General features: G+C 40.1%; 3 protein-coding genes across 3 annotated transcripts in view; 1 reads left to right on the forward strand and 2 right to left on the reverse strand.

Moving 5' to 3' along the window:
• ap1m3 (adaptor related protein complex 1 subunit mu 3) overlaps positions 1 to 27,046 on the reverse strand; it is a 200,358-nt gene that overhangs the window by 111,634 nt on the left and 61,678 nt on the right. The gene's annotated exons all lie outside the window — the stretch shown is intronic.
• cfap144 (cilia and flagella associated protein 144) lies at positions 3,181 to 4,621 on the forward strand. The gene is made up of 4 exons (XM_061034401.1): positions 3,181 to 3,368; positions 3,910 to 3,969; positions 4,118 to 4,221; positions 4,358 to 4,621. The coding sequence occupies exons 1-4, from the start codon at positions 3,242 to 3,244 to the stop codon at positions 4,484 to 4,486; spliced, it is 420 nt and encodes a 139-aa protein (XP_060890384.1). The 5' UTR covers positions 3,181 to 3,241; the 3' UTR covers positions 4,487 to 4,621.
• Positions 5,033 to 9,470, reverse strand: ebna1bp2 (EBNA1 binding protein 2). The gene is made up of 9 exons (XM_061034399.1): positions 9,268 to 9,470; positions 8,911 to 8,994; positions 8,559 to 8,731; positions 7,244 to 7,367; positions 6,762 to 6,851; positions 6,426 to 6,501; positions 6,111 to 6,201; positions 5,840 to 6,005; positions 5,033 to 5,251 (listed from the first exon to the last, which is right to left on the reverse strand). The coding sequence occupies exons 1-9, from the start codon at positions 9,361 to 9,363 to the stop codon at positions 5,204 to 5,206; spliced, it is 948 nt and encodes a 315-aa protein (XP_060890382.1). The 5' UTR covers positions 9,364 to 9,470; the 3' UTR covers positions 5,033 to 5,203.

The following is a 27,046-nucleotide window of genomic DNA, read 5'->3' on the forward strand; positions in this document are numbered from 1 at the left end:
TTGCCGCACGTCGTCCCCTACTCTCTCCTCCCAACATGTCCTGTCCCTCTTCAGCTGTCCGATCCAATAAAGGCAAAAATAGCCAAATAAAAAAACTTTAAAAAACACATCTTACAGTAGTCATTTTTACTTTCAAGGAAAGTCAAGGTCTTAGGTTACAACTTCTTAACATTTTAACAACCTGACCCGTCGTAGGTTGATTGTACACGTGTTTAGGGTTGGTTGTTTCTATACTCATAAATGGGGCTGTAGTAAAACAATTCAAAAGGAAAGTGTAACTTTCCAGTTTTTTAAGCAAGAGACAACGAATGAGTTAAAAAAATAAATAGAATCTCAATTTCTTTAATACTTGTCAAGGCTCTTTGTCTTTCTCTAATTCTTTACGCTATGAATGTGTCTCGCAGTATAGGTGTATTAACTGTTCTTCATGTTTTTACACCTGTGTTTGCAACATGTTCCTCCTGAAACCAAAATAAATTCAAAAATCACATTTTTTTTTTCCCTTTTTCACCAATGAATGGCAACATTTCATCTGATGGTAGCAGACAGCGTGCTTGAGCTTGACCTTGATACTCACTGAGTGGTTGACATAAGAAAGCTTCGCTAGTTTAAATAAAAAAAATATTTTTTCTTTCTTCTTCATTGCAATCAAGTCAGACTTTTGATGGAATGTTTGTGAAGGTCCATGTTGCAAAGACAAATAAAGAATTGCGATTTGTTGTGCAGCCCTAAATACATTTTCACTTTCATTCCTCAGAGAAATGGAAATGAAGAATTACACCTACCCATGGAAATACTCAAATTTATTTCACAAAGAAACGCAAGATAGAAATGAGTACGATGTAGACCAAAACATTTGATGTCTACATATTGACACAGGGTCCTTTAGTTTGACTAAAAAAGTTCTTTAAATACTAACCTGTGAGACCCTGTGTTCGACACTGGAGTTGCACAAACTCACAAACTGGCCTTTTACTACGGCAAGCCCCAGGAGCTCAAAAAGCTGCCTTGATGATAACTCGCTGCGACGCTGTGACAGGAGCCGGGGAACAAAGCTTGACACCACAAGCCCTCCCGTCCTCCCGTAATACATATTGCTCACTCTCCCTCGCAAACACACACACACACACACACACACACACACACACACACACACACAAACACCACAGGGGGCCGGTGACCCACCCACACACATACACACACACACACACTGAAATAACTGAAATCTCCCCCCCTGCAGCCTCTCCAGTGTCTGAGTTATTACCTGTTTCAGTTATATCTCTCACGCAAGGCCAATAACGCCTGAATCAGGTTGTGAGACAGGAAGAGAGAGCCGAACACCTCTGCCTTTATTAAGCTGTCTGTTACTGTGAGAGGAAGCACGCTCGCTCAGACACACAGAGTTCACACAACAAACAAAGGGAGCGTAAAAACAGGATGATTACTTCTGATGGTGGGGGGGGGGAAGAAAGGCTGCAGGAAGAGAAGGAGGAGAAAACAAATGAAAGGGAAATGAAACGAGAGCAGACAAGCGTTGAGCAGGATGGTCACTGCGGCACACCCACAGCGACCATCCAACCATAAGCACTGTTTACCAAAATGTGAATGCGCTGTTACTAACGCGTGTAGTCGTGACACCGCAGAGAGCAAGAGGAAGTCAAGTGTGCTCCAAGACAATGTGAAGAAACGCCACTTTGATTTTTATCTCTCCACGCTGCACTGTCACAAGGTCACTGGTCATCTGAGCAGTTCTTGTTACTTTCTTCCAAAGTTTCTTTTCTTTTTTTTTTCTAAGAGGGGAAATTCTCACGGCCGTTAAGCCAGAAACACACTCGTGCAGACTAGTGCGCAACGCGGTCAGCTTTGTGTGTGTTTGTGCTCAAATATACGGAGGAGAAAAACACCTCAGCTTTCACATGTCAACACAAGAGAACAAATGCATGTTTAAACATCTTCACACACTTGCACTCAGACCGGCTATCCTAACAATCTGATGTATTCAGCGCTCTCCCACTGTATTTCATTGGTGTGTTTGCTGCAGGAAAACATTTACAACATGACACAAAGCAGTGCTGGTATGAAGACAACACAGTCAGTGGGATGAACAAGTGTCTTCTGGAAGTCAGAGGGATGACTTCAACGCTCTGTCAGACTTCAGAGTCATAGGGAAATTAATTAGACTCTCAATGTGGTGCTGTTCAAGGATATTATTGTTATCGAAAAAAAAGAAAATTTAAAAATAATAATTTGCTAACTGAAGCTAAAATAAAAATGAAGCGTTACAAAAATAATAATAACTAACTGAAACTGTATGTGTTGTGTGTTTACTTAAACAGAATAATACAGATTATGTCACATTCCCGTTACATTTTGTCTCATGCATTATTCATGTCAGTATTCATTTTGGATTAGCTCGCTAACTGCAGAAAATACAACTTTTTTCCATACTTTATTCTATTAGGTAGGCTACTTTTAAAATCTGCAGTCTTGTAACTTATTAAAACACCATTATTGGCTATTGGTCATCCGCAGTCCAACCTGTGGCTTCTTTCCCGCATGTCACTCCCCACTCTCTCATCCTGATGTCCTGCTCTATCCACTGCCAGCGCTAAAATGCATCTTTAATTTAAAAGAAAATCTTGTGAGATAAAAACATCTTAAAGAATATTCGAAGTTATAATAAATCATACCTTAAAAAAACAACTAAAATAATATTTTGAGGATCAATTATATATGAAATGTCTCCAGAATATGACACAGGCCTGTGTGTTTAAATTCTAATACAAGAAAAGCTTAAATTTAAGAGAAGATATTTTGATTGCCAAAGTATTGAGCCTTTACCTAGCCTATTAAAATAAAGAGAGAGGGAACGTATTTCCTTTATTTTAAACTTGATACTGTACAAATAAGCCTCATGAGTAGGCATATGACTCTTTGTTCTGTAGTGGTCTTAAATAAATAAATAAAAATAATAAACTACAGTCAGAGTCATGACTGTGCAGCGGGACTAGTTTCCTCTTTATTGTTGTTATGAGGGACTCTGATAATAAAACTACAGAGACCAATCCTGAGTGAGCTGCGTCATCTAGTGTTCAAGAGGCGCTACTGCAGCGACAGGCGGTGTTTACTGTTGCTAGGTAACGCACTTGATTCGGGGGTCTCTTCATTTTTTTTGCCAGCTCCCGATCTCAGTACGGGTTATTTTTTTGTGTTTTGTTTGTTTTTGTTTTGTTTTTATGTAATGGCAGAAAGGGAGAAAGAGAAGCCCAATGTGGTCCATCAAGACGCAATTTTTGTTGAGACGGTCAGGAAGGAGCTAAGGTGCCAGAAACTCCACAAGGTGTTCGGCTTCAATCCGAACAAGACAGGTAGGGCAGCCCTGTTCTCATCCCCCCCTCTTCTTATCTCTGAACCTTAGAGACAGGAACGACTCCAGGTTATAGTGACAAGCAATAACAAACGATATCACTCATTAACTCTAATAATAATAAGTATTCTGATTGGACAAGAGGCAACACGTCACGGTGCTTTAATCTATCATCGCTGGGACTATTTACTTTATGTATTACTCCGCCTCAGCCATGTAATATGAGCAACCATTAGACAGCAGTCTTGATTAATTGAACTGGTTCATCCTATTTTACGTGTTAAATGAAAGAATTACACTTTGTAGTCGGCTTTATTGTCTTTTTTTTAATGAATAATAATCATTATTATTAATCTACTCTTGGGAGAGGGGGTCAGACTACTCTTTTTCACGGGGTGCTTACTTTGCTTTTGATTTTCAAAATGCAACATTGGGCACAGTATGCCATTATGAGTGTGCAGTGTACTCTTTAAACTGTGTGTACATGTTTTAATATTATTTTTTTCCTCACAATGTGCGTCTTTGTTTTCTCTTCCTCTTAGTTCATGCGCTGCCAGAAAAACCTTTAGGTAGAAAACCACCAGAAGTCTTCATAGATACCTGTAAGTCTACATGATGATGAATCTATAGAGCAAACAACTCTCTTATATTACAAGTAAATAACAGATGAAGACACTTTCACATCACGTTGAAACCTGATGAAAGAGTGAGAGACAATGAGCTTTGAGAACTTTCTTTTTTTTTTTACAGCTGAATTCATTGACGCCATCCGCAGAGCCCGCATGGAACCCACTAAGAAGTACCCGATGCCACAGACTGAGAGTCAGGAGATAGGATGGTGGGCAGCTCCACTGGTGAGGAAAACATTTGCTTTAATGTTGAAACCAAACAGAACTTCATCTATGGGACTTTAATTGACTCCTTATATCCAACCTTATCTCCAGATCTTATCCAAATACTAACTATTCCATCTGTTTGTTTTTTTTTTAGATCCCACCGAACCGTGACGACAGGAGACTTAATTTCAATCGAGCCTACTCGGACATCACCAGGGACAAAGAATCTGCTCTTATGTTTTCTAAAAAGACTGAGAAAGAAAAAATGTCGCCTGAAAAGTAACAACCTCTTTTTTTCTCCAGATTTTTATTTCTCAAACATACGCACGTCCTCAGCACAAGCTGCCCTTTAGCAGTTCCATCTCGTCAAACAAAGACTTGCAGGGCAAACATTTGCACAGGTCTATACAAAGCAGACTTTCCCCATCACATTCTAATCATATTAATGAACGGGGGAAAGGGCAAAAGTAGCAGCTGCTCAATATTTTAAAATGTCATGTCGCATGGGGGTGAATCGATGAGTCAAGGAGCTATGTTGGGGAAAATAAAACCGGAAAAAAAATACTCAGAATGGCACACAGTTCAGACGAGACGGAAAAGATGTTGATGTGGCTACTGAGGTGGAATCACAGCTGTTTAAAAACCACCTTATCAAATACAGATAGAAAGACAACATTATGTCTGCAGTTTTGTCTTATCGTTGAAATTCTCTCTTCATTGTTTGGGTACTTCTATGTAGTCCACTTTTGGGGCGGCCTTTCTGCAAACAGAGACCATTTCTTCACCAGCTCAGTCCCTCAAACAGCTTCCTGAGCGAGCTGGTGGGACGTCTCTCTCTGTGGCTTTCAAGGTCCTCCAAGAAAATCAAGACATATTTTACAAAGGCATATGGTACAAAAACTGTAGAAGGAAAGGTCTGCCTTCTCTTAAATGTGTCCTGATGTAAATCCTGCATAAAAGCTCAGGGGTCCAGTCCTCCGGACCAGCCTCCTTCTACTTTTTAGGAGCGAGACTTCATTTTCTTGCGCACAGACTTGCCCGGTCGTTTCTGAAAAAAAAAAAAAAAAGTTTATTCCCATTGTTAGCTTAAAGATTTCCTTTAAGGCCCAATGTTCACATAGTGTTTCAGGCAGAAAAACACTGGCTGTGCGCTCTGCAGCGTTTTGATGAAGAGTGTTGTCTCTATGACAACAGTCACTTCTGCAGTATGACTCAAATTTTGACTGTATGTTTTATATTCGAGCTAGTTTTTTCCCCTTTACGATAAGCATCAAACGGAGGATGCTTGACCTCCTACTTTGTCTCTACACGGAGCGAGGAGGATGTGAGTACAGCGTACAAGATTGTAGGAGACAAAATTACGGGGAATATCATTTTAAAAAGAGGTGACATCAACAGTGCATTTCTGAAAAGGTGAAAGATTTTCAACTTGGAGTGGCCGCACTAAAGAGTTTCAGGAAAAAGATGCTGGACGCAGATATTCTCTCTGGGCGCCCGCATGCTGATGCAAACGCTTGAAAAAAACAACTGAAAAAAAGACGCTGGCTCTCCTTAAAAAAAACACTAGGTGGACACAGGACCTAACAAGTGTTCTTCATTTATTAAATGGAACTGTTTTCATGTGTGTGTGACTCACGTTCTGTTTTCCTCCTTTGCCTCCCTTGCCGCCGCCCTTTGCGTGAGCCACTTTGGCACGGAAACCAGACACATCGTTGAAGCTCTCCTTGGTGTTCCACTTCTTTCCGCTCTTCTTGCCTCCAAATCCAAACTTCTGGTCCTTGTATTTCCTCTTAGCATTGGGGCTGTCAAAAGAAGGTTAGAAATGTCAGTTTTCTGTAAACGTCTTTATTTATGAGTGGGGGGGGGGCTGAGGCTCTAACTAACTAACTGAGGCTGTAATAACTTACCCCTTCTTGTTGGCCACCTTCTTGGGTCCCTGTGCCGAGTCTTTACCCGGCTTCTGGTCCCCTTCCAAGAAATCCAGTTTGTCTGTCATACCTAGGAATGTGGAGGAATCACAAATCTTAAATCTCAAACATAAAAAATATCTCACACATTCATATTATGGGAAACAGTTGGCAAAGAACAAGTACATCTACAATAACGGTCACGTTTTATATTGGTTTCCTTTAATCTGATTCAGTCCAAAACAGGAATACATCTGTCACCTTTCATGTGCAGCAAACGATCAGGGAATAAAAAGGTCACTTTTAAAAACCCACCTTTCTGGTATTTCTTCACTGCAGTCATCATCGCCTTCTTTTCTTTCTGCCTCTTCTGGATCACTTCTACTTGGACCTGGAACACATTTAAAATCCTTCATCATTCAGTGCACCGAAATTGAAAAATTGGTCTCCATAAGCCTCTTAAGAAGATTAAAGTCAAAGTTTTGAATCTAATAAGATGCTGGTCTTGCATCTGTTGTTGAATATTTTTTCAACAATGTAACAACAATGATCAGGAGTGTTAAGGCCGACCTCTGAGGCACATAAATAGAAACTACTGACTACGTTCTGTCTGGTTTTCACTAAGCAGAGAAAGGAAAAACAAATACCAACCTTTTTGCCGAACTTCCTTTGCTCCCGCAGTTTTTTGGCCTTCTCTGACTTCTCCATTATCATCTGCTTGGAGATCAGCTTTTTCCTGATCTGGACAGAGGGACAGAACGAAAGATTTAGATGCAAGTTTGATGGAAAGAAAAAGCAATTGTGCTGAGTTGCTGCGTCAGTGTATCTAATGGAGGATCAACTAGTAACCCAGATTAGACATTATGAAGGAAACAACGGCCTTTAGCACCCATTATAATATTAAAAAAAATCAGTTGGAGGTGTTATAGTATGTCAGACGTCAAACTATTTCCTCAGAAAAAAGTTAAGATTTATAAATGAAGAAATAAAATAGAGTTATTTTTCATGATTCAAAACACCTGCAGATTGTAGGATCATTCATTCGTTTGGAAATGATATTAAGAGCTTTCATTTTGTTGTTTCCGGGGGTCTTATCCTCTGAGAGTTGAGCACATTGTATGAAGAAAACTCACCTTCTGCATCTGTTGGTCCGACTTGGCCATCTCTGCAAAGTAGTCGTCAGGCCTCTTGGTGGATATGCCGTGCTTGTTTAAGAGGGGCAGAGCCTCTAGGACTGTCGCCTGAGCCTGACGGTAGCTAAGAGTTTAAAAAAACAGAAAGAAAAGCATTTAGACCGAGCAGAAAGTATTTCACAGAGGTAAACCTGACAACAAAGAGAAAGCTGATCCTACACAGAAGGTGACATGTATGGCTTGCTGGAAGACAACATGACAAATTAATCATCTGCATAGAATACATCTTGGCTGTAATTTAAATCTGTTCTATAAAGCACAGACAGCAAGTACAATCAGATAAAGAAGCTGTGAGCTTTTATTTTATTATCTAAACTCCACAACAACGCTATCTACTGAGATAGATTTAATTAGCCAATCAATATCTCCAGAACTATGGAAGTGATTAGTGATCAAAATTCAAATGATAAAGCTAATTTGAAAATTCAAATGCATTAACAGAAATGCTTTTTAATTTTCAGAATGTGAGTGTATTATTTGACTCAAAAATAAAATGATTAATTTATGTAATTTAAATTTTAGTTTTCAACTTCATAAATGCACATTCTTTGACTTAATGTGCATGAATTAAAATGAAGAAGAAAATTACATTTGCTTTATCATTTTCAAAAACCCCGAAGATTCCCCCCGCCACCCATCGTAGTGCGCGTTCTGCCCGCTCGCCCGCCTGGGAGCTGGAGTCTGACGTCACTTTCCTGCGCCGTCCACTTTGCCATTTCGCTTTCCAGTTGGTTTGAATTATGATCACTTTTTAGCACGGCAAGTTTGAAAACGAAAAGCCAAAGACCTTTTTGTTTTCATTTGAATGATGTCATACATAGAGAGTAAAAGTATAATGCAAACTGGATGACTGAATATTCATTTTAAATATAGGTCAAATAAAGCACCTATAATCTGAAAATTAAAACATGTTTCTGTTACTGTATTTTCATTTTTAAAATGAGCTTTTTCATTTGAATTATGATACAGATTTAGCGGGGCATTTTTTTGAAAATGATAAAGCAAATGTAATTTTCTTCCTCATTTTAATTTAGTCAAAGAATGTGCATTTTTAAAGTTGAAAAATAAAATTCAAATTAGATAAATGAATCATAATTTTATTTTCGAGTCAAACAATACACTCACATTCTGAAAATTAAAAAGCATTTCTGTTAATGCATTTGAATTTGGATCACTAATCGCTTCCATACAGAACAGCTACTCAGAGAATGGCGTTTTAAGACTTTTATACGCCTCAACACATCGAGGTACTCACAAGAACATTTCCCTTTGGAAATCATTTTCCGCGTTGACGTCTCCATTCGTGGGATTTGGAGCTTTCCCTTCAGCTTTGGACAGAATGTCTTCAGCGGGCGGGTTGGTCAGATCCAACCTCTCCACCCAGGGGAGGTCTTTACGGAGTTCAGCAAGGCACTGTTTTAAGCCCTCCTGCATCAGAAAAAACACACAAGATACAATCTCATTAACATGTTTACACACACTGACATAGTAGTAGCTGTAATATTTGTTATTGCTCAGAGTTAATTCACAATGTACTAAAACTGACTCCTCATAGAAATACATGAAAGATAGAAACATGTTAGGCCTGATATTAAAGATTCACTCACCACGTTGTTGACTGACTTTTTGGATTCATCCACCAGAACATTCATCCCTGGTTTCAACAACCCCTTTGCAAAAGCCTCCTGAAGCTGCAGAATATAAGATAATGGTTAATGCATAGCCTGGTGTTTATTTTTCAGCTTCTTGCACTTACTGCCTAAATAAAAACACAACGTAAGTATTTAAAATAACAGTAAAATCACGTGTTTTGGGTATTTTCAGTCATTTCGGCACATATTTTGTATTTATTGTATAATTACAGATAACCAATATGAGTGCATCGGAGCTCAGAGCTGCTACTTTACTTCAGAGTTTTTTAGCTTTGCTTGGCTAATGTTAGCCGCTGTTAGCAGCTCACTCACCTCACTGTCAGATAATTCACTGTACTCCTCCTCTGACTCTCCGAGCAGCGAGTCCTCGTCTTCCGACTCCATCATACTCCTGCTATCGATAAGCATAAAACGAGAATATGTGAACTAAAGGCCTGTGAACATGGAGAAACCCGCTTCAGGTAGCTGCTGTTCACATGTACAGTGCGTTTCACGTGGGGAAGAAGTGACGTAGAGGAACGTCATTCGGTGTTCTACCAAAACATTCCGCCGGTGTTTGACGAAAGGTTCCTACCATAGACTGTAAGGTTCCTACATGGATTATAAATCAGACACAGTCGAATATGTCAGCGGTATTGGGTTAATTTTACCCCCTAGCGCGTTAAAAAAAAGTTTAAAGAAATATTGTACGCACAATTTTAGGAGCTTTCCCTGTTGGTGGAGTTTATTCAAATAAAAAAAACAACCATTTAATCCTCGCTCTGTATATGAAATGCACGATAAGACTGTCGTGATTAAGGCGGGAAGGGGGGGGGGGGGGGGGGGGCAAACTTGACACGTTTAACTTTCAGTGAAGATTTAATAAAATATAAACTTGTGAGAATAACTATACATTGATCATGCAATGCCTGGGTACTCCTCCTGGAGGTGCTGTCGTGTACCTGACCAGACATAGTGATAGAAAGATATTTACATCAACTGAAAGCACTGATATGCCTGATTGTAGGCTACATCAGCATTTATATTAATAAAGAAATTAGACAGACAGACAAAGTTTTCTCCAATAAATAATATAAAACTTGCCAAAAATGCAAACAAAAAAGACTATGCAGATCAAAGTTGGTAAAGAAAAGTATTTTTTGAAAACTGTTTGAGTCCATGTGAGAAATAAGCCTCTTGAGCCACCTCATCAAGAAGACACTATCGACTTCCTTCTCTCCAAAGCTCTCTACCTGAGTCGATTTCTGTCACTCTGACAGAGCATGGATTGAGAGAAATGTCTGCAGCCTTAGCCCGGTGTCACTGTGGATTTGGCTTCTGGAAGAGATCCAAAAAGAGAGGCAGATCACCTGAACCACAGTGTTTTTTGGGGGTTTTTTTTTGCTTTCCTCTGCCTCGGATCATTTGATAACAGATGATCAGAAGATATTTCCTCTGACTTGCAGACTGGCCCATCCCTCTGTCAATACAGCTTTCTTTTTTTCTTTCTCATCTTGTGAATGCCACTGACCACTGACTGAACACATTTTATAGGATAGTGGAGAACATGACACTTTTTTTACTGTATTTTTCAAAAGTAAATGCTTAATGTGTGCAATATTAATAAGGTCAATTATTAATAATTTCAATATTATACTACTTCACACTTTAAAGTCATATAAAGAGAGTTTGTATTCACTTCTTAGAGTCACACATCAGTGTGGACGACCTGCAGTTACAGCGTGTGCTCACATTCTGAATGCTAATGGTGTACTTTGGCCAGTGACCCTGAAAGTCACTTCGTCGAAATGTCACCTGCAAGGGAATCACCGCATGAGGTGCCTATCTTCACCATTAAGGTGTACATCCACTGAACACACATACAACATTATATCTACGACGGTGTGGGTTAGCTATGACTAATAGGCTACATGATGAGTAAAACAACACAAAAACGTCTTGACTGATTTTTCAAGAGGTCATTCAGTTGATTCAACATTTAAAGGGGCAAAATGAACAACTCTTGATGTAAAAAGGAGACTGTCCAAACTGGGTCGATTCTTTTATTATGATAGCAACAAAATATGAATAAGTGGGCAGAGCATCTACAGGACATCCTTTCAAACAATATCAATAATCATCAGTAATCATTCTTCTTCTAACAGCATACAGCTGTATTCTGGACCATAACTGCATTTTCCCAGTTTGTATTGCTCCATTTGTTGTCATGTTTTTTTGGCAGAAGTCCATAAATACAAACTGTCATTTTTTTGGCACAGAACCCGTCACTTTGCTAAAATGTTTGGACAGAAATGCGAAAAGAGATTCTTGTAAACTGAGCTGTAATGTTCTTGCTATTGAATAACTCATCATATTGATAAGCTGTTTATAGATTCTTATTCTCGTCTCTCTGGTTTCTGTTATTCAGAAGTGTTCAGAACAGGGAAACATCCAAGTTTCTTTTAAAATGGTGATAAAGCTACTTAACACTGTAGACTTGTGTTGTATTATTTGTTTCCTTCCCTTCACCTCCTTAATCTGTGTTGTCGACTGTTTGAGCAATCTTTTCTTTGACAGTGATTTAAAGCGGCAGTAACTCAGTCCACAGGGAATGTAAGGGTCACCGGCCCAAGTCCCGGTCAGCCCAAAAGCATAGAATTTGGCTTGGTTGCTTGAGAGGTGCCAGCTCACTTGCGAGCAATCTAAAGGTGCCCTTGAGTTATGTCAGCTGAGGAGGCAGGAGGCAGAGGACTTGAGGTTTACAGGGCACATGCAGACCAAGGCACCAAAATGAAACGAAAAATAAATAAAACAAAACATTCAAACAAAAAGGAAATGTGCGTTTGTGTCTATGTAAAATGTATGTTGTCAATTTGTCTGGGATATATGTTCAGGCAGCATCGGCTGGGAGGAAACTACTGGGTTATAGAGGGTTGAGTTGCCGGGGTTTCTTGGGGTCAGTTGCAGGATAAATGACAGGGGGGTGTTGACTGTTTCTTCCATGATGGTTTTCCGGAAGGCAGGGTTGTTTCGGGCAGATGATAGATACTTGAGGGCTATTGTTGGGTGTCTTTGTGTAATGGTTTGTATGCCAGATATGGAATGGATGTAGTGGTTGTTGATGTAGAATGGAAGTCTATGGGCCAGTTTCAGAGCTTTGTTTTGTATAATCTGCAGGCGTTGGAGTTGATGGTCGGAGATGGTGATCCAGGCTGGGGCGGAGTATTCAAACAGTGGACGAATGTATGAAAGATAGACTTCGATAACTGTGGAGGGTGTGGTGCCATGCTTTCCGCAGAGGGCTTTGAGATGGTTCAGTCTGTTGTTGGCTTTTTGTTCCAGGTTTTTGATGTGTTTGCTCCAGCTCATGTTGCTTTGAAATGTTATGCCAAGAAATGTTGCGTCCTTACTGATGTTGATTTTCTGGTTGTGTAATGTGAGGTTGATGTGATGGACCTGCAGGTTTTGGTTTTTTTGGTGAAGATGGCACATTGTGTTTTGATGGGGTTGAGGGTGATTCTCCAGAGGTTTGACCATTCTTCTATTTCTGTGATGCATTGTTGAAGTTTTGAAGCTGTGGGGATTTAGATGTGGACGAATAACAAAGATCATCTGCAAACTGTAAAACTTTGGCTATGGTGACTGGGGGGGTAGTAGATGTCGGAGATGTATATGAGAAAAAGGAGGGGACTGAGAACAGAACCTTGGGGAACTCCTGCTTTGGGGGTGAAGGGGGTGGAGATGGAGGTGGAAACTTTAACTTTGATATGTCGATTGTTGAGGAAGCTTAAGATGATGGATTGGGTAGGTTTTGGTAGTCTGAGGTTATTGTCTGTTAATCTGTAGATGAGTCCATTATGCCATAGTTTGTCAAAAGCTTTTTCAATGTCAAAGAATATTGCAATGGTAATTTGTTTTTTATTGACTTGTCTGGCCCAAGGGCACTTTGACATGTGACTACAGGAGCTGAGGACCTGGTTGAGAGATGACAGAGTCTACCACTGAGCCACAGCCGACCACTTGAGCAGGAACATGTTGTCCAGAAAGAGAGGCAGGCTGACATGCTCAATTTCTGCTTCTGCACCATGACAGAGATCCAAACGTATTCCAATTAATATTTTTACGACTACATAGTTGATTTTCTGGATTCAAAGACAGTATTTGATAGGCAACATGGCTATTAATAGCTTGGACTTGACATAACCGTTGGCAGCTTTGTTTATAAATCTTCAGTCATCAAACCATAAAAACGTCCATAGAAAACTATTTTTTTCACCTTCCTCTAAAAAATTGTGAGCAGCATTTATTTTAGGTACAGCAGCATGTTAATGTCATGTATTTGAGAACTTAGTGGGTTGGAGAAGTCACTGTAAAAACCAAACAAACTTGATAGCGAGAAGTCTGTGGAGTAACACAGTTCATTTGAGATGTCATCAGTCTCTCTCAGTGGCTTATCCTCCAAGTCCTTAAAGCAAAAAGCGACTGATCCCCTGAGAGCGACTTTCTCTCTATTCTGATGGAAATCAATATATCCGATTTGTACTTCACCACCCTTAATTCCCCCATTCTCTGCATGGTCAGATCCCCACTCTGAGACGCCTTTAAAAAGGGGAAGAAATGCTGTGATTTCCATTTCTGTCACTTTAATCGCTCGAGCCAGACAGTAAAGCAGTCCATTGACTTCACATCTCGCTGTCACTCTTCATCTCACGGCGACAGGCGACTTCATGACAGCAGATTGAGACTAAGTTGGATTCACGCTGTCAAGCTCCTCTCCCGGAGTTATTCCTGGCTGCTGGAGCTCAAGACAAAAAAGAAGTGAATGTCTGAGCTCAAGCTGGATGACTGCTTGAGCTCCTATGTTCTCCTCGATCAAGCTGAGGGGATTTGGGGGATGTGTGGGGAAACAATAGTCCTGGATAAATGAATGGGAATACTATTTTAGGTCATTTTGTCTCGATCCATCTCAATCTGTCCAGAGTAGGTGTTTATTCCCTCTCACTCCATCAAACCCCACGCTGGCATGACTGATGAAGACTTGGCTGCACGTGTGCATCATCGTCCCCCTCGCTCACTGGTCATTATGCTGCTGTCAACAAAACAGAGCTATTAAACAGCCAGTGTCCTTCACTGAAGAGCATCATCAATCAAAAATACCCACAGAAGTTCTGTCAACAGGTATTTGTGGGAATTATCTGAATGTTATCTCTGCAAGGCTACATATTTGTTCTCAAAGACTGAGTGCAATGCTTTGTAATGGCTCTCTAATTTAAACTATTGCCAAATTATTAATGAACAATATTTCATGCGGGGACGCTCAAAACTCACCGTCAAAAACAGATCATCAACGGGACACTCCGTACTCCTGCAGCCGCAAATATACAAACGTATTGGACACTCAAAAGAAATGACTAATAACGACGATGCTAATGCTAATGCTAGTAAATGGCTGAATAGCGGATGTTTTTATTTCTATAACTGGATAGAAATAAAAAAATAAGATATCAGAGCCTAACAGCATCCAATTGAAACCCAATATCAGGAAAGTGAAAAGAAACATGCCAAGAATATATCTTTGTTGGTCCGGTGTTCATTTATCATAGATTTTAGATGCTAACTATGATGACAGTAAGACCCTAAATGACAATGTTCAAATTCTATTTAGGGATTTGGGTTTCCAGTGGCTTTTAGGGGACACCTGTACCAGATCTTCAACAGTACAGACATTTAGGGCTGGTAAAACCAACTTAGATACTGTCAAATTCATCTTTCCAATGCAGTAACCAGTTAGACAAGAAGCGGTAAATTGTGTGATTTATGTTAAATCATCAATCACAAATATGGTCAGTGGTCTTTTCCGGGTGCGTCTATCAAAAACCACAATGGCCATTGATGGTAGATAAACAATGGTGAAGAAAAACAGAAGAGTCAAACGGACAAAGAAAGTTATTGTCCATGTCATAGTCTCCTGCTCTCCTCCTCAGGTTACAGCCATCAGAGCTCCATCACAAAAGACTCCTTGAGTTCTGCTCAAGACCGAAACTAACGTGTGAATGGAAGCGTCGAGTAACAGTATGGATGTGATGCTGCTGATGCAGTTTTCCTTGATTAGTGTGCGTTACATTTGCGTCCTTTTAGGAAGCCCATAGACAGTTTTTTTGCAGTCCCTGAATAGAAATGTAGCGAGATAAGTCGTTGAAAGAAAACTGCTGCGACAACAATATTTGCAAGAATTCTGAACACGTCTTCAACTGCGATGCCGAGCTTTATCTAAAATGCTGTTGTGACAATTTTCCAACCACCCACCAAAGCTGGAAGATAAGTTTGTTATGGACTGTAAGGACATACAAGACAAGTACACCCCAGTGCAAAGATACTAACTCAAGCACCAAAACCCTTTTCTAAATAGTCGGCATAAAGTGCTCTGGCCAGGTGTCTAAGTGCTAAATAACTATAGACCACCAGGTGCAGGATTGCCCAATCATTAAGTGCTTTGTAGAAACCTTGTCCACAGAGCCAAAGAGTGCCAGAGTGAAAGCAAGTGGTCCCTGTGTGGCATTCAGCCCAGTGATCAGCCCACACACACGTTTTAATGTCTCTACTTAGTCTCTGGCCGAGCAACAGCCTGTTAACCCAGAAAGCAGCGGTGCAGACAAGAGGCTGAATGACCACAAGTGATCAGGATGGGACAGAGACAAGAAGGTTAGCCAAATATTAATACAAATCTGCAGAGAAAGCCCTGCTCAATTGATCTAAACTACTACAAAATGAAACTGGCACTCAGCCCTACAGTCGTTGTTAATAAAAAAAAATAAGTGGATAAGTTCAAGTTTTATCTTTTACAAGAACCAGAGAGACAAAAGGCTCACAAAAAGGGTTTATTAAACAGTTCATGCAGGTGGCTAAACAGATAATCAAAAAAAAAACTCTGAAGCAAATAAACCCAAGAGGGGGCCGGCAAATGTCAAAAAGGCTGGCAATGGTCACACACTAGAAAACTCACAAGCAATCATTGCTGGAACGAGGCGACACGAGGGAACATAAAACGAACTGGCAGCAAGAGGGAGGACACACGAGGTGTTATATACGCAGACAATCAGGGGATAACGAGACACAGGTGAGTATGGAGGGAAAAACACGAGGAGCCGGATCTGACAGAGACAAGGTAAGTAACGCTCAAAACGCTAAAATAAATGGACAGAAACTAAACATGACCTTAGTTAGCTTGACGGGTTGTGTCATCTTAAACTTTGAGAACATTGAAAAAAGTTTTGAAAAATCGACGTCTCAATCTGAGATCATAAAATCTATAAGTGAAAAAGTAAAACGTATCAAATAATAATATATTGTGTTCAGGAACTCTAAAGCTGAATTACAATAGAATTCAAATAGATTTAGTTTTTAAATGCATTTATTTTCTTAATTTGCAAACACCATGGTTCAAATTGAAGTTCAAACATTTCAGGTTATGGTGTGTGGTTTGTTACATACTGTTGTTTTATTCAGACCGACCAAGGTTGGACCTGGTTCTGGCTCCAGCAGTCAAACGCTAACATACTGTAAGGAGGGTTGCATCAGAGAACTGTCAGTGGTTATTATGTTGACTTCACATGATTGTTATCTTCAGAATAAAATATCGATATACATTCAAATGGGACAAGATCCTACGATTTGTGAAGAGATTTTATTATTTCGTTTTTTTTCCTCTGCTATAGGACTATTCCTCCTCTCACTATAGAGTTGGAATATTGTGTTTGCTATTTGTTTGTAGTGTGCAGAACTCCTTTTTATTATATAACAAAGCTTTAATTTGTAAAGACAGCGCAATGGTTAAAGCGAAAATGTAAACTACTTTATTTATAAACTGCATTTAAAGCATACTGCAGTTAATAACAGAAGGCAGATGGGTGGAGTTTAGTATGAGGGGCATGTCAGAGGTCCCTGTGAGACTTCTCATTATATGCACACGGTGTAGAACCAGAGATCTAAAAATCAATTATGGAGATGTAACAGAAAGAAGATAGTGGTGCAAGCCGATAACTGCTGGTGAGTTACAAACAACATGTCCATAGAAAAAGATCCACTTCTCCTTCATTAAAAAAAAAAACCAATAGAGTCTGTTTAATCCAGATTAAATGCGTAAGGAGCCATAGCGGCCCCTACAGGATACAATGTGTATTACACTAGAACTTAATCTCTAATTCATGGCCCGGTTCTTGAAGTTTCATCCGAATCAGAAAGACCCTGATTTGGATTTTTTTTTGCTAGAACATAAACAGCTATTGATGTTATTAGTTTCTTTCCACAAAACAGCTAAGGGTTGTAGAGGGAAGTGTTTATGTGAAAAAGTATGAAACATGTTTGAGCCGCTGAGTGACAACAAGCTGAAGGCCGCGCCATCTTGTCAGTATGAACACAGAGCTGAGAACAACAAACCCTGAGGGAGTTTGACTTCACTCCTTTTTTTTTTTTAAAGTCATTACTCAACGATTAATTAAGTTGGGATATATTTGGTATCTGCTGAATAAATGTTTAAAAAGATACTATTCAATTCAAGAGATTGGACCTTCAGCTATAACCGATGCTAAAATGTTAGCTTGAAGCATTTTAACTGAGATAAATATAGCTATGTGCCTGCTTAGCTCCAAATGGAGGTCGTCCCTATTTGAATTCTTTGCATGAGCAGCTTTTGGGGTTTCTTTTCAAAGAGGTCCCCTGATGGACTATAATAACGTCTCGCAGCACCCTCCATCCTCTTTTCCTTCCCCTTCTTTCCTCTCTCCTGGCTTTCTTCCTCCTCTCCCTCGTCCCTCCCTTTCCGCGTCCTTCCTCCATCCTGACACTGATTAGAAGCGAAGAGACAAATTAATCGGGGGAGCGCCAGGTTGCCAGCTTTCTCTGACGAAGGACATCCACAGAATTTTTAAGGGAAATGCGACGTCAACTCCCATCAACGCTAAGGGGGCAGTGTGTGTGTGTGTGTGTGTGTGTGTGTGTGTGTGTATGTGGGCCCATGCATAATCACCTTATCATATCCCTGTGAATGGAATAGTGAATTGATCTGATTAGAGGCTGGATGAGAGGAGAGGCCTGCATTTAGAGCAGCAAGAAGAGGAAAGGGTAGCAGGAGGAGGATGAAGAGGAGGAGGGGGATAAAAGAAGAGGAAGGAAAGGAGGATGGAGGCTAAAAGAGAAAATTAGAAAGTGGATGAGAATAACAAAAAGATCTTTGGTGAAAAACAACTTGAGGAAAGTGAAAGAGGTAAAGAAGGACAGAGGACAAAAAGCAGTTTTTTAATCCAGCTGTTAAACCCAAAAAGCAGCCACCTGAGCAAAGTGTTAGCTAACAAGATAGAGGTGCACAACATAATCTTACCTCAGGATATATTATAGTAGCTGTTGATGAGTTTTTACCTTGAATTACAACAATGTTTTACCAGCAGGTGGAGCAACATGTTACAGATGTTTGTGTTTTCAGGAAGTTCTCAACCTGTGCGAGTTTCCTTTACATGGTGATTTTTTTTAATTCCAAACGTTAACTGCCTGCCATTACTCCCCTTGTTCCACTCCAGTCCAGACGGGGGCAGTAATTAGCTTCAAAGCTGCTTTGCACTTACATTAAAAAAATAATTACCCTACTGCAGTGCTACCCAAAGTGTGGGCCGCGGCCCCCTGGTGGGCCGTGTGGGTACTGCAGGTGGGCCGCGAAAAGCCCTCCACCAAGTATAAAAATAAAAGAAATATCACAATAATGATGATTCACCATGAGTCAACCCTTTAAGTGATTAGTAAGGCGTGTCATGACTATTCATGGACATAATGTTTAGGAAACGTTCTTGAAATGTTTTCATGTCCAATAATTGACCCTAACTGACAGTCATAGCTGTAGTCATCATTTTTATTTCATAACGGGCCCGGGCGTACTTTTGTATTAAGTGGGCCGCGGCAGTCTTGAGTTTGGGAAAGGCCGCTCTACTGACATAAATGTCAACACAGACCGCAGTTCATCAATCAGCCACTTGAGAGTTGCTCCAAAAGTGAGTCAATCTATATTAAAATGCCCGACTTTACAACTGAAATATCATCATTATGACCATGTTCTTTAAACTCTAGAGTCAGTTACTCTTTTCATATTGACTGGAGGGAGAATTTTAAAGCTGAAGGTAATTTATAAACAAGGGCATAGTCACTTTGAGTGACAGGTGTGAGCTGCGAGCTGTCACCTCTGCAAAGTCAGAACTTTACATATAGCATGTTTCTGCTGTTAGTGCCTATTTACAAAGATGTATTACTGTCCATTATGTATACACTTTAGGCTAGTTACCTGCCAGTCACTAGCCAGAGTCAGACTTATTTGACAAAAAAAAACCAAATTCAGTCACCTTGTGTAATTTTCATGTCGATTGTTAACACACAGAATGACCTTTGAAACTCCAGTGATCAAATATTTCTCCATTCATGAGTAGATTAAATCACGTAAACACTTGAACTCAGCAAGACGGGGACAACACAAATATTATCTCATTCTGTCTTCATTTGTGTCTCTGGAGTCGTTTACCTCCAGACAATCGAGCGCCTGTAAGACTTGTAACTTGTTGTTGACGAGGAGGAGGAATCTAACCCCGAGGATAACTGCGGAAAAGACGGTACCATCATCAAAGAGGTGATACAGTTTGTGTTAAAGTCACAGAAAGTATTCTCAAAATTACACACTGCCTGAAGGATTTCATTTTGATAAATCTAATTTAAAACAGGATTGGAAAATGGAAAATTTTGAAATGTTATACCAAAGATAAGAACGTTTAGTACACTAGGATTCAATACACCAAAAAATTGTTTTTTTCACATACAAAGTGCATCTTTGAGGACCTATGACCTCTTCTGGGGGGAGATTTATATACTGTTTGTGACAGTTGGAGTTACTTTATTTGCAAAAGATAATTCTTTCATAAACTGGTTTTCTCAAAGATTTGTTTTGGGCATTAGTCATGCCTTTCATTGATAGGACAGAGTCGGGAATCGGAGAGAGAGAGAGAGAGTGTCTCACAGTTTCCACCGGATCTGTGTTCGCAGGAGGAGAACACTGATCATACTTAATCACCCCAAAATGCATTGCGGCTCTCAAACTAACCAATGGCGGAGCTCGCCAGCAAGCCAACTAGCGGCAAACAATTGACAGTAATTGTTCTGAACTAGCATTTTATATGCTGTCAAATAATATTTATTGACTAAGTAGTTGTATTAGCAATGAACTGATGTATATTGTTGATATTGTTGATAATGTATGATTGTGATGTATTTCCTGTTTTCTGTAGTTTTATCTTTATTGTTGTTATCTTTATGATTTGTGTGTAATGCTGCGATGTCTGTTAGTCTGTCCTTTACTGTGCTGTTCTTTCTGTTTGTAACTATTGTACAGTGTTTTTGAGTTTTTTAAAAGCGCTTATAAATAAAATGTATTATTATTATCAATCCTTTCTACGGATTAGCAGTCATGCTAGTTTGAAGCTAGCTGAGCCAACGTGGCTCGGACCGGAAATATGTCACCTGACCTGTAAGTATGTTGTACTGATGGTTGGGTTAGTCGGCAGTATGCAGTACACACTGTTCAAGTATGCATGCAGTATAGGCCGTATGTTAGATTGAGGTTTCAGACATAGTGAGTTAGCTAAAGTGCTCATGATGGATGGATAACAATGAGTATGGTCTTTTTACCTGCTGTTTTGTAATATTAACAGACAAAGAGAGACAAGTGTCTCGAGATAACACTGGTTATGAGTTGACGCTATCCAAATAAAAGTGAGTGCCGGCCTCAAGGGTCATGGCAGTTGATCTGTGACTGCAGCTACATCTCCTGAATGTCTACATTCTACATGCACGGACACAGACTTTATCGGAAATCAGTCATGGAAAACGAGAACATTGGCAGTTTTAGTTTGCATCAAACGACAGAAAAGTGGCAGCATGACGTGCCTCAGGTCACATGATTGGCATTGCATGTCCTTCAATATGACTATTATGCGCAGAGCAATTGCGATGGTAAAACGATATACCGCTCAGCAGCACTGCTCCTTATTCAGTATTACAGATGAAAATGTATATAATCGTAAAATCTTTGTATCTCTCACTATATGCATCTGCCTGAAAATCTGGTGATGTCATTTCTACATTTTGTTTGTACCATTAAATCATTAAATATTTCCGGACACAGCTCCTGTTTGTCCGCTGTGTTGTTAAAGTTTGAACTTTGGAGAGATACTTCAGATTGTGTTACCATATGGCCACTCTCTACGTCAACACATTCTCTTATTTACCTGCTCAACAACTTCCCCTGTCCTATTTTCTCCCCAGAAAACTCTGGATTCACCACAAACGAGAGTGTGTACGCATGCACACACGCGTACGACACACACACACACACACACACACGCCGGCCAGTCAGCAGTTCTCCGCGAGGCCCGGCGGTAGATCATAATTAGAGCCAATCAAAAAGAAGCGTACAGCCTGTTACTTCCTGCCAGCCAGCCAGCGAGCGGGTCCATCTGGCGTATACTTCAGCCTTCTGTGCCCGGCTAACTCTCCCACAACAGCTAATAGATCGCTTTCATTCATGCAGAATAACTCGATTGCATCTTCTGGCTGCAAATTTCACACACACGGGGACTTGACACCACACTTGAGTGATTATCCCGGAGTGTGTGTGTTTGTGTTTTTTTTGCTCATTTTATCCCCTTTATTTTGGCAATTTACCAACTGCATGTGAGTACATATAAATATCTGATCCTGTCTGGACTGCTAACTGACAGATGATGATTTCCTCACAGGACAAAAACCTCTTTACTCTTGTCTCCCATTTCTTTCTCTGCATCCCCCCCCCCCCCCCCCCCCTCCCCACCTCCACTTTTTTCCCTTCTTTGCTTCAGTCTCTGTCTCTCCTCTTCTCCATTCCCTCTCTCCTCCCTTCAGTGTGTCCCTCCCTCCAAATAATTGCCTTCCTCACTGAGTCATCGCCCGCTCATTTATCTCCTGTCTCCCTGTGTTTCTGATTACCGCTCTGCAAATCAGGTTTTCTCCATCTCTTCGCGCCTCCCTGCAACTTCTGGCTCCCACTGCCTCATTCTGACCTGCAGACATTTTTCCCAGGTACGTAGGAAGTCTTCGGTGAATGTTTCCTCCCCTCTTTTATACGAGTGTCTTTATAATATTATGCCATTTATCATGATTGTACAATAAACTCTCTGACAGAATCTTTGTAACACATTAGTCAGGCCACTAAGAAACCCTCTTGCAGTATTTTTTATTTTGCTTTTCACATAAATTGACACATTTACTGTGTAGCTTGTATCATAAAGCAGTGCACGTACATGTTCATGGGAAACTTATTAAATCCTTATTTTAATAAAAATCTATCCACATATAGATAGCCGATAGCTCACCCTCCTTTAAGATTATCTTTTGCCCCCAGGTCTGTATTTTACTACATTTTCTCACATAGTGAATTTAAGTGTCTTATCAAAAAATGAGAAATGACTGGTTGTTATCCATCCTGAATCTTTGCCATCTACTGAAAAACTTTGAAAAGCTTGTTAAAGGAGTTTCGTCAGAGACCATTTTGACACTTTGCTCACAAACTATGGGATTATGCAAAGACTGGGGTCTCATGCAGGGTCACTATTTGGAAGACTACAACTGTGACTTGTGGAGATTATTCCCCATCACGGTCCTGAGGAATTTAACAAGAGAAACTATCAATGGATCAGACATATGCTGTGTCCCAGATCAGGAGCTGCATCCTTCGTTGTGTCGTGTTGCAGGCTGTCCCGTTTTTTTAAGGCCGTCCTGCGCATCTTTCATGTTCCGACATATCCTGAGATTCTCACAACAATTCAAACGAGGTGGTGGACTCTCAAGCTGCAGAGTAATACACGTTTAACTTTAACATCTAGAGAAACTTTGTTCACAAACTATGGGATTATGCAAAGACTGAGGTATCATTCAAGGTCACTATTTGCAAGAATACAACTATTAGTTGTGATTATTCCCCATCACGGTCCTGAGGAAATTAACAAGAAAAACAAGAAAGCAAAGCAAAGGCCATCCTGTGCATCTTTCATGGCCCAACATATCCCAGGATTCGTTGCACAACAATCCAAATGAGGTGGTGGACTCTCAAGCTGCCGAGTAATACACTTTGAACCTGCATAAATAATGGTTAAAACGTGCATCGCTGCAGCAACCAGCCACCCTCCCTGCATTATATTTAAATTCTACCAAGTTTGAAAGAGTGCACCTGTTGGTTACTTAATGTCCTTACTGGAATTATCCAAAAATGAGAAACTTTTAATAGTAATAAACATGTTTGTTCTGTTAACCAACATGAAATAAGAGTGATTTCAGACAGTTTAAGCTGAGTTTAAGTCACCATTACACCAAATGATCAAACTGAAGGCTGCAGGCCACAACCCAAAGCAAAACTGTTGATTGTGTAGGAAATTGAAAAAAATTGTCTGCAACTATAGGATCTGGGAAAACGTCTCTCGGTTTCAACCTGAGCAGAAGTTTCTTCAGGCAATATAAGTGAAAACACCTGTGTGGGTGTGCAGGATCTTTAAGAAGACATGGTTCTCTCACTCTCCTTCTATACTAGTAGCTCATCTACTGTGGTCAAGGCTCACATAATTATTTCACTTGAAGCAACTTTTATAAGTTTCAGCCAATTATCACAACGCTGTGATGATTAAACACATCAGAATTTAGTTCTGCCTGTCTGCTGCTCTACTCACAAACTGGCACAGTTTAAACTGGAAATGAGCTCTCTGGTGACCCATTGTTGCTTTTTTGAAGAATGGAGAGCTTTTTCTCTTTCTCTGTCTGCTGACAGATGCACACAGTTTATGTGAGTCCCTTTGGAAGTTATCCATTTTTTTGAGTAACAATGCAAAATCACGCCCAAGTTTCACAGAAAACCAGTGAAGAAAAAACCTCTGCTCTATGACCAACCATGAGAACGAGTTTAGTCTGCATCATGTAAAAAAAACCATTGAAACAGTCAGACAGAATGATACAAACTCTGTCCAATTCTGTTGGCCAAGTTGCTGAAAAGATGTGTGCACATTTTAATTTGCATTACACGCCTACAGAAATTGGCTTGCATGGAATAAACACATGGCACACATGGAGAAATCAACATTTCTGAGACGGCAAGAGAAAATGCTTGAAGAAAGTTTTGTTGTTTGCTTGTTTTTTAGATGTACTGTATGTTTTGGCAGAGCACCGGCTTGGAAACAGCAATAGCCGTCATAAATGTTTGCAACCTAAGCGTTAAAGGCCATTCAATCAATCGTTATTTGTATAGCGCCAATTCATAACTAATGTTTACTGAGACAAAAAGCAGGTAAAGGTCTAAGCAGGCCGTCCACCAACAATCCCGAGGAACCTACGAGACATGAGAGCTCAGGAGCTCCCAGGAAAAGATTTGGTAATTAGTAACTAAGATTTACAGAGAGTGACTTGCAGTAATATGATGTGAATTCACAGAAAGAGCGAGAGAGGGAGAAATAAGAGCTCAAAGTATCAGTTCCCCTGGTAGTCTAAGCCTATAGCAGCATGACGTGGCCATTGGTGCCCCAAGAAAGCGTTTTTTATGGTATGGTAAAGGAGACCATTAGATGTGACTCTGAATTTTTTGCCCCGGCGCCCAAGACCTCAAACCTGCACCTAAGATTGTAAATGGAAATTAATCCACTTGTAAGAAATTCCATATCTGTAATTATTGGTTCCCTGCAAATTCCCCGCCAGACAGCAGTGCCAGCTGCGGTGTTAATGAAGATCTCTTACCATGGACATGGTGAGGGCTGCATACATCAGTGCACTCCAAACCCTTGAAAGAACTTTGTTTTAGACAATCTGCCTCAAGTTTGAGATAATGGGAGATAAAAAGTTCTGAATCTCATCCATATGTCTAGGGCTGATGATCTTCACCCATTCTGCATATCAGCAGCATTAAGGAGGACACAAGGAGATGACTTATAATATGAGGGAAAATAAGCAGTACCATTTCAGTCTGGAAAGACCATCTCTGAGACGTATAAGATCTTTTTTAACACAGTGGGGATTTCTGGATTACGCTATACTGTCATTACATGGACACCTGCAGATATTGCTCCTTACGCTTGAACCCTGGGTGCGTCTCTAAAGTGTTGTGCTTGCAGCGTCTATGGGATATTTTCATGTGTATGACTTAAGTACAGAGACATATGGAATCAAAAGTTATCATGATGCCATTGTCCAACAGTTTCATCTGTTCTGGAGCCGCTCAGAGCAGGTGACCATCAACAGAACGAAAAAAAAGGTAAATGGGCATAAAAAGGGAGGGGAGATTGTCAAAGCCTCCAATTTGAAAATAAAATAGGTCAGTTTCAAATAAAACAATTTCTTTAAGTGAAATGAAAATCAAATGAATGTGTAAAAATACTTAAAAGAGGACACATTAGACCCCCTTTTCCACCTTTTCAAACAGTCCCATGTGGTCTAAATGAAACATCTGTGCTCTGCTTTGGTCAAAATATAACATGAATCAAGCACCAGAGGAGGTTTGTGACCCTGTATAAACCAGCTCTCTCAGAACGCTCCGTTTTGGTGTGTGTGTCTCTTTAAATGCAATGAGCCCCCCCCCCCCCCCGAGTTTTCCCGGTGGACATCACTCCTCTGTAGCGAGAATAAAAATGTTGGACCTGCTCAAAAGTTTTTCTCTAGGCTGGGGGTGGCGTCCATGGGTGGAGATATCAGGGGAGGGGAGGGTTTTTTTTTTCTTTTACTCGAATCCCACTGTGACATCACAAGGAGAGCAAATTTGAAAGGGAGCATTTTTCTCTGTTTTGTAGACTACAAACAAAGGACTGGATGGGTTTATTTCACATTTTGTGGGTCGGTAGACACTCAGGTTACCCAAATATATGTTCAAAAACACTGTCAAACTGTTGATTTTTTATAATATGTCCCCTTTAAAGTGTATGTATACACACGACAGCAATAATGTAGGTGTGTGCAGCTCTTTACACATGAAGACGAACACACCTGTGTGTCGATTAAATTTTGTAAATCCACTCAGTGCTAAAGTCTATACACGGAAGTTACTTGTATTCTGATTCTAGACTTTCTGACAATACATTACTATATAACATGAATGAATGGTTTTTAAGGCTGTTGTATTCAGCCTATATTACTGATGCTTTGAATTTTTTCTTTTGTTAGACAAGGACAAAGGCAATTGCAAATCTTCAGTAATGGTACTTTAAAGTCACTCTGACTTTGACCCTTAACCACCAAAATATAATCAGTTCATCCTTGAGTCAAAGTGGACTTTGACTTCAATTATGAAGATATTCCCTGAATGCATAATGCCTCAGGCCACAGCTGTCGCCAACAGAGACGTTTTTAAGATGACTAAAAAGGATCCAACTCGTCTCATTTCTTTTCAACCGACAATCGTATCAATCACATTTGCACTAGCCTTTCTAAATTCTCCATGAAGTCTTCTCCTTGTTTGTGCTCAATGAGCCACAGTCTCATGCATCACAGCTGGCAAGGTGACTGAGCTGCAGTCTGGGTCCTGAATGATCGCAACCGAATCAGCACGCAAACACAAAGAAACACACAATGTGAAAGCAATTCATGCAGATCATGGCCTTTTATGCGCACTTGTATTTATTGTGTAATTATTGGAAACAAATTTGTATTTCTAACTTTCCCTTTATGGTATTTGTTCAGCCAAAAGTTTTGAAGGAAAGTGTGAATACCTTAATCCAGGTGGCTAAATGTATTAAAAAAAAACGTTATCTCCGTCGAACAAAGTGCGAGGATATCTGACTTGAGGGGGAAAAATGAGAATGAGAGAAAGTGGGAAAAAAAAGGTTCAAATTGATTCTGGCATCAAGAGGTCCATTTAATCAAACTCTTTAAGCACCAGTGTTGTGCAGACTTGTTCGATACAGCTCATTAATATTGTCCCAAAACTTTCCCCATTCATCACAAGCTTTGTACAAGTCCGATCCTCGGCAAGCTCACTGTTGTCTGTCTCGGTAGTGTGTATGTAACCGTCTGGCTTTTGCCC

Source organism: Labrus mixtus, chromosome 3, assembly GCF_963584025.1.
Source record: "Labrus mixtus chromosome 3, fLabMix1.1, whole genome shotgun sequence".
NCBI lineage: Eukaryota > Metazoa > Chordata > Actinopteri > Labriformes > Labridae > Labrus > Labrus mixtus.

What these genes read in the sequence shown, in the direction of transcription:
- ebna1bp2 (XM_061034399.1), bottom strand. Translation starts at nt 9,363, where the DNA reads ATGCTTATCGATAGCAGGAGTATGATGGAGTCGGAAGACGAGGACTCG. An exon ending in AAAGGAAGTTCGGCAAAAAG is followed by an intron (nt 6,502 to 6,761) that starts GTTGGTATTTGT and finishes AATGTGTTCCAG; the next exon opens with GTCCAAGTAGAAGTGATCCA. An exon ending in AAGGTGGCCAACAAGAAGGG is followed by an intron (nt 6,006 to 6,110) that starts GTAAGTTATTAC and finishes TTCTTTTGACAG; the next exon opens with CCCCAATGCTAAGAGGAAAT.
- cfap144 (XM_061034401.1), top strand. Translation starts at nt 3,242, where the DNA reads ATGGCAGAAAGGGAGAAAGAGAAGCCCAATGTGGTCCATCAAGACGCA. An exon ending in AGAAGTCTTCATAGATACCT is followed by an intron (nt 3,970 to 4,117) that starts GTAAGTCTACAT and finishes TTTTTTTTACAG; the next exon opens with CTGAATTCATTGACGCCATC. An exon ending in GATGGTGGGCAGCTCCACTG is followed by an intron (nt 4,222 to 4,357) that starts GTGAGGAAAACA and finishes TTTTTTTTTTAG; the next exon opens with ATCCCACCGAACCGTGACGA.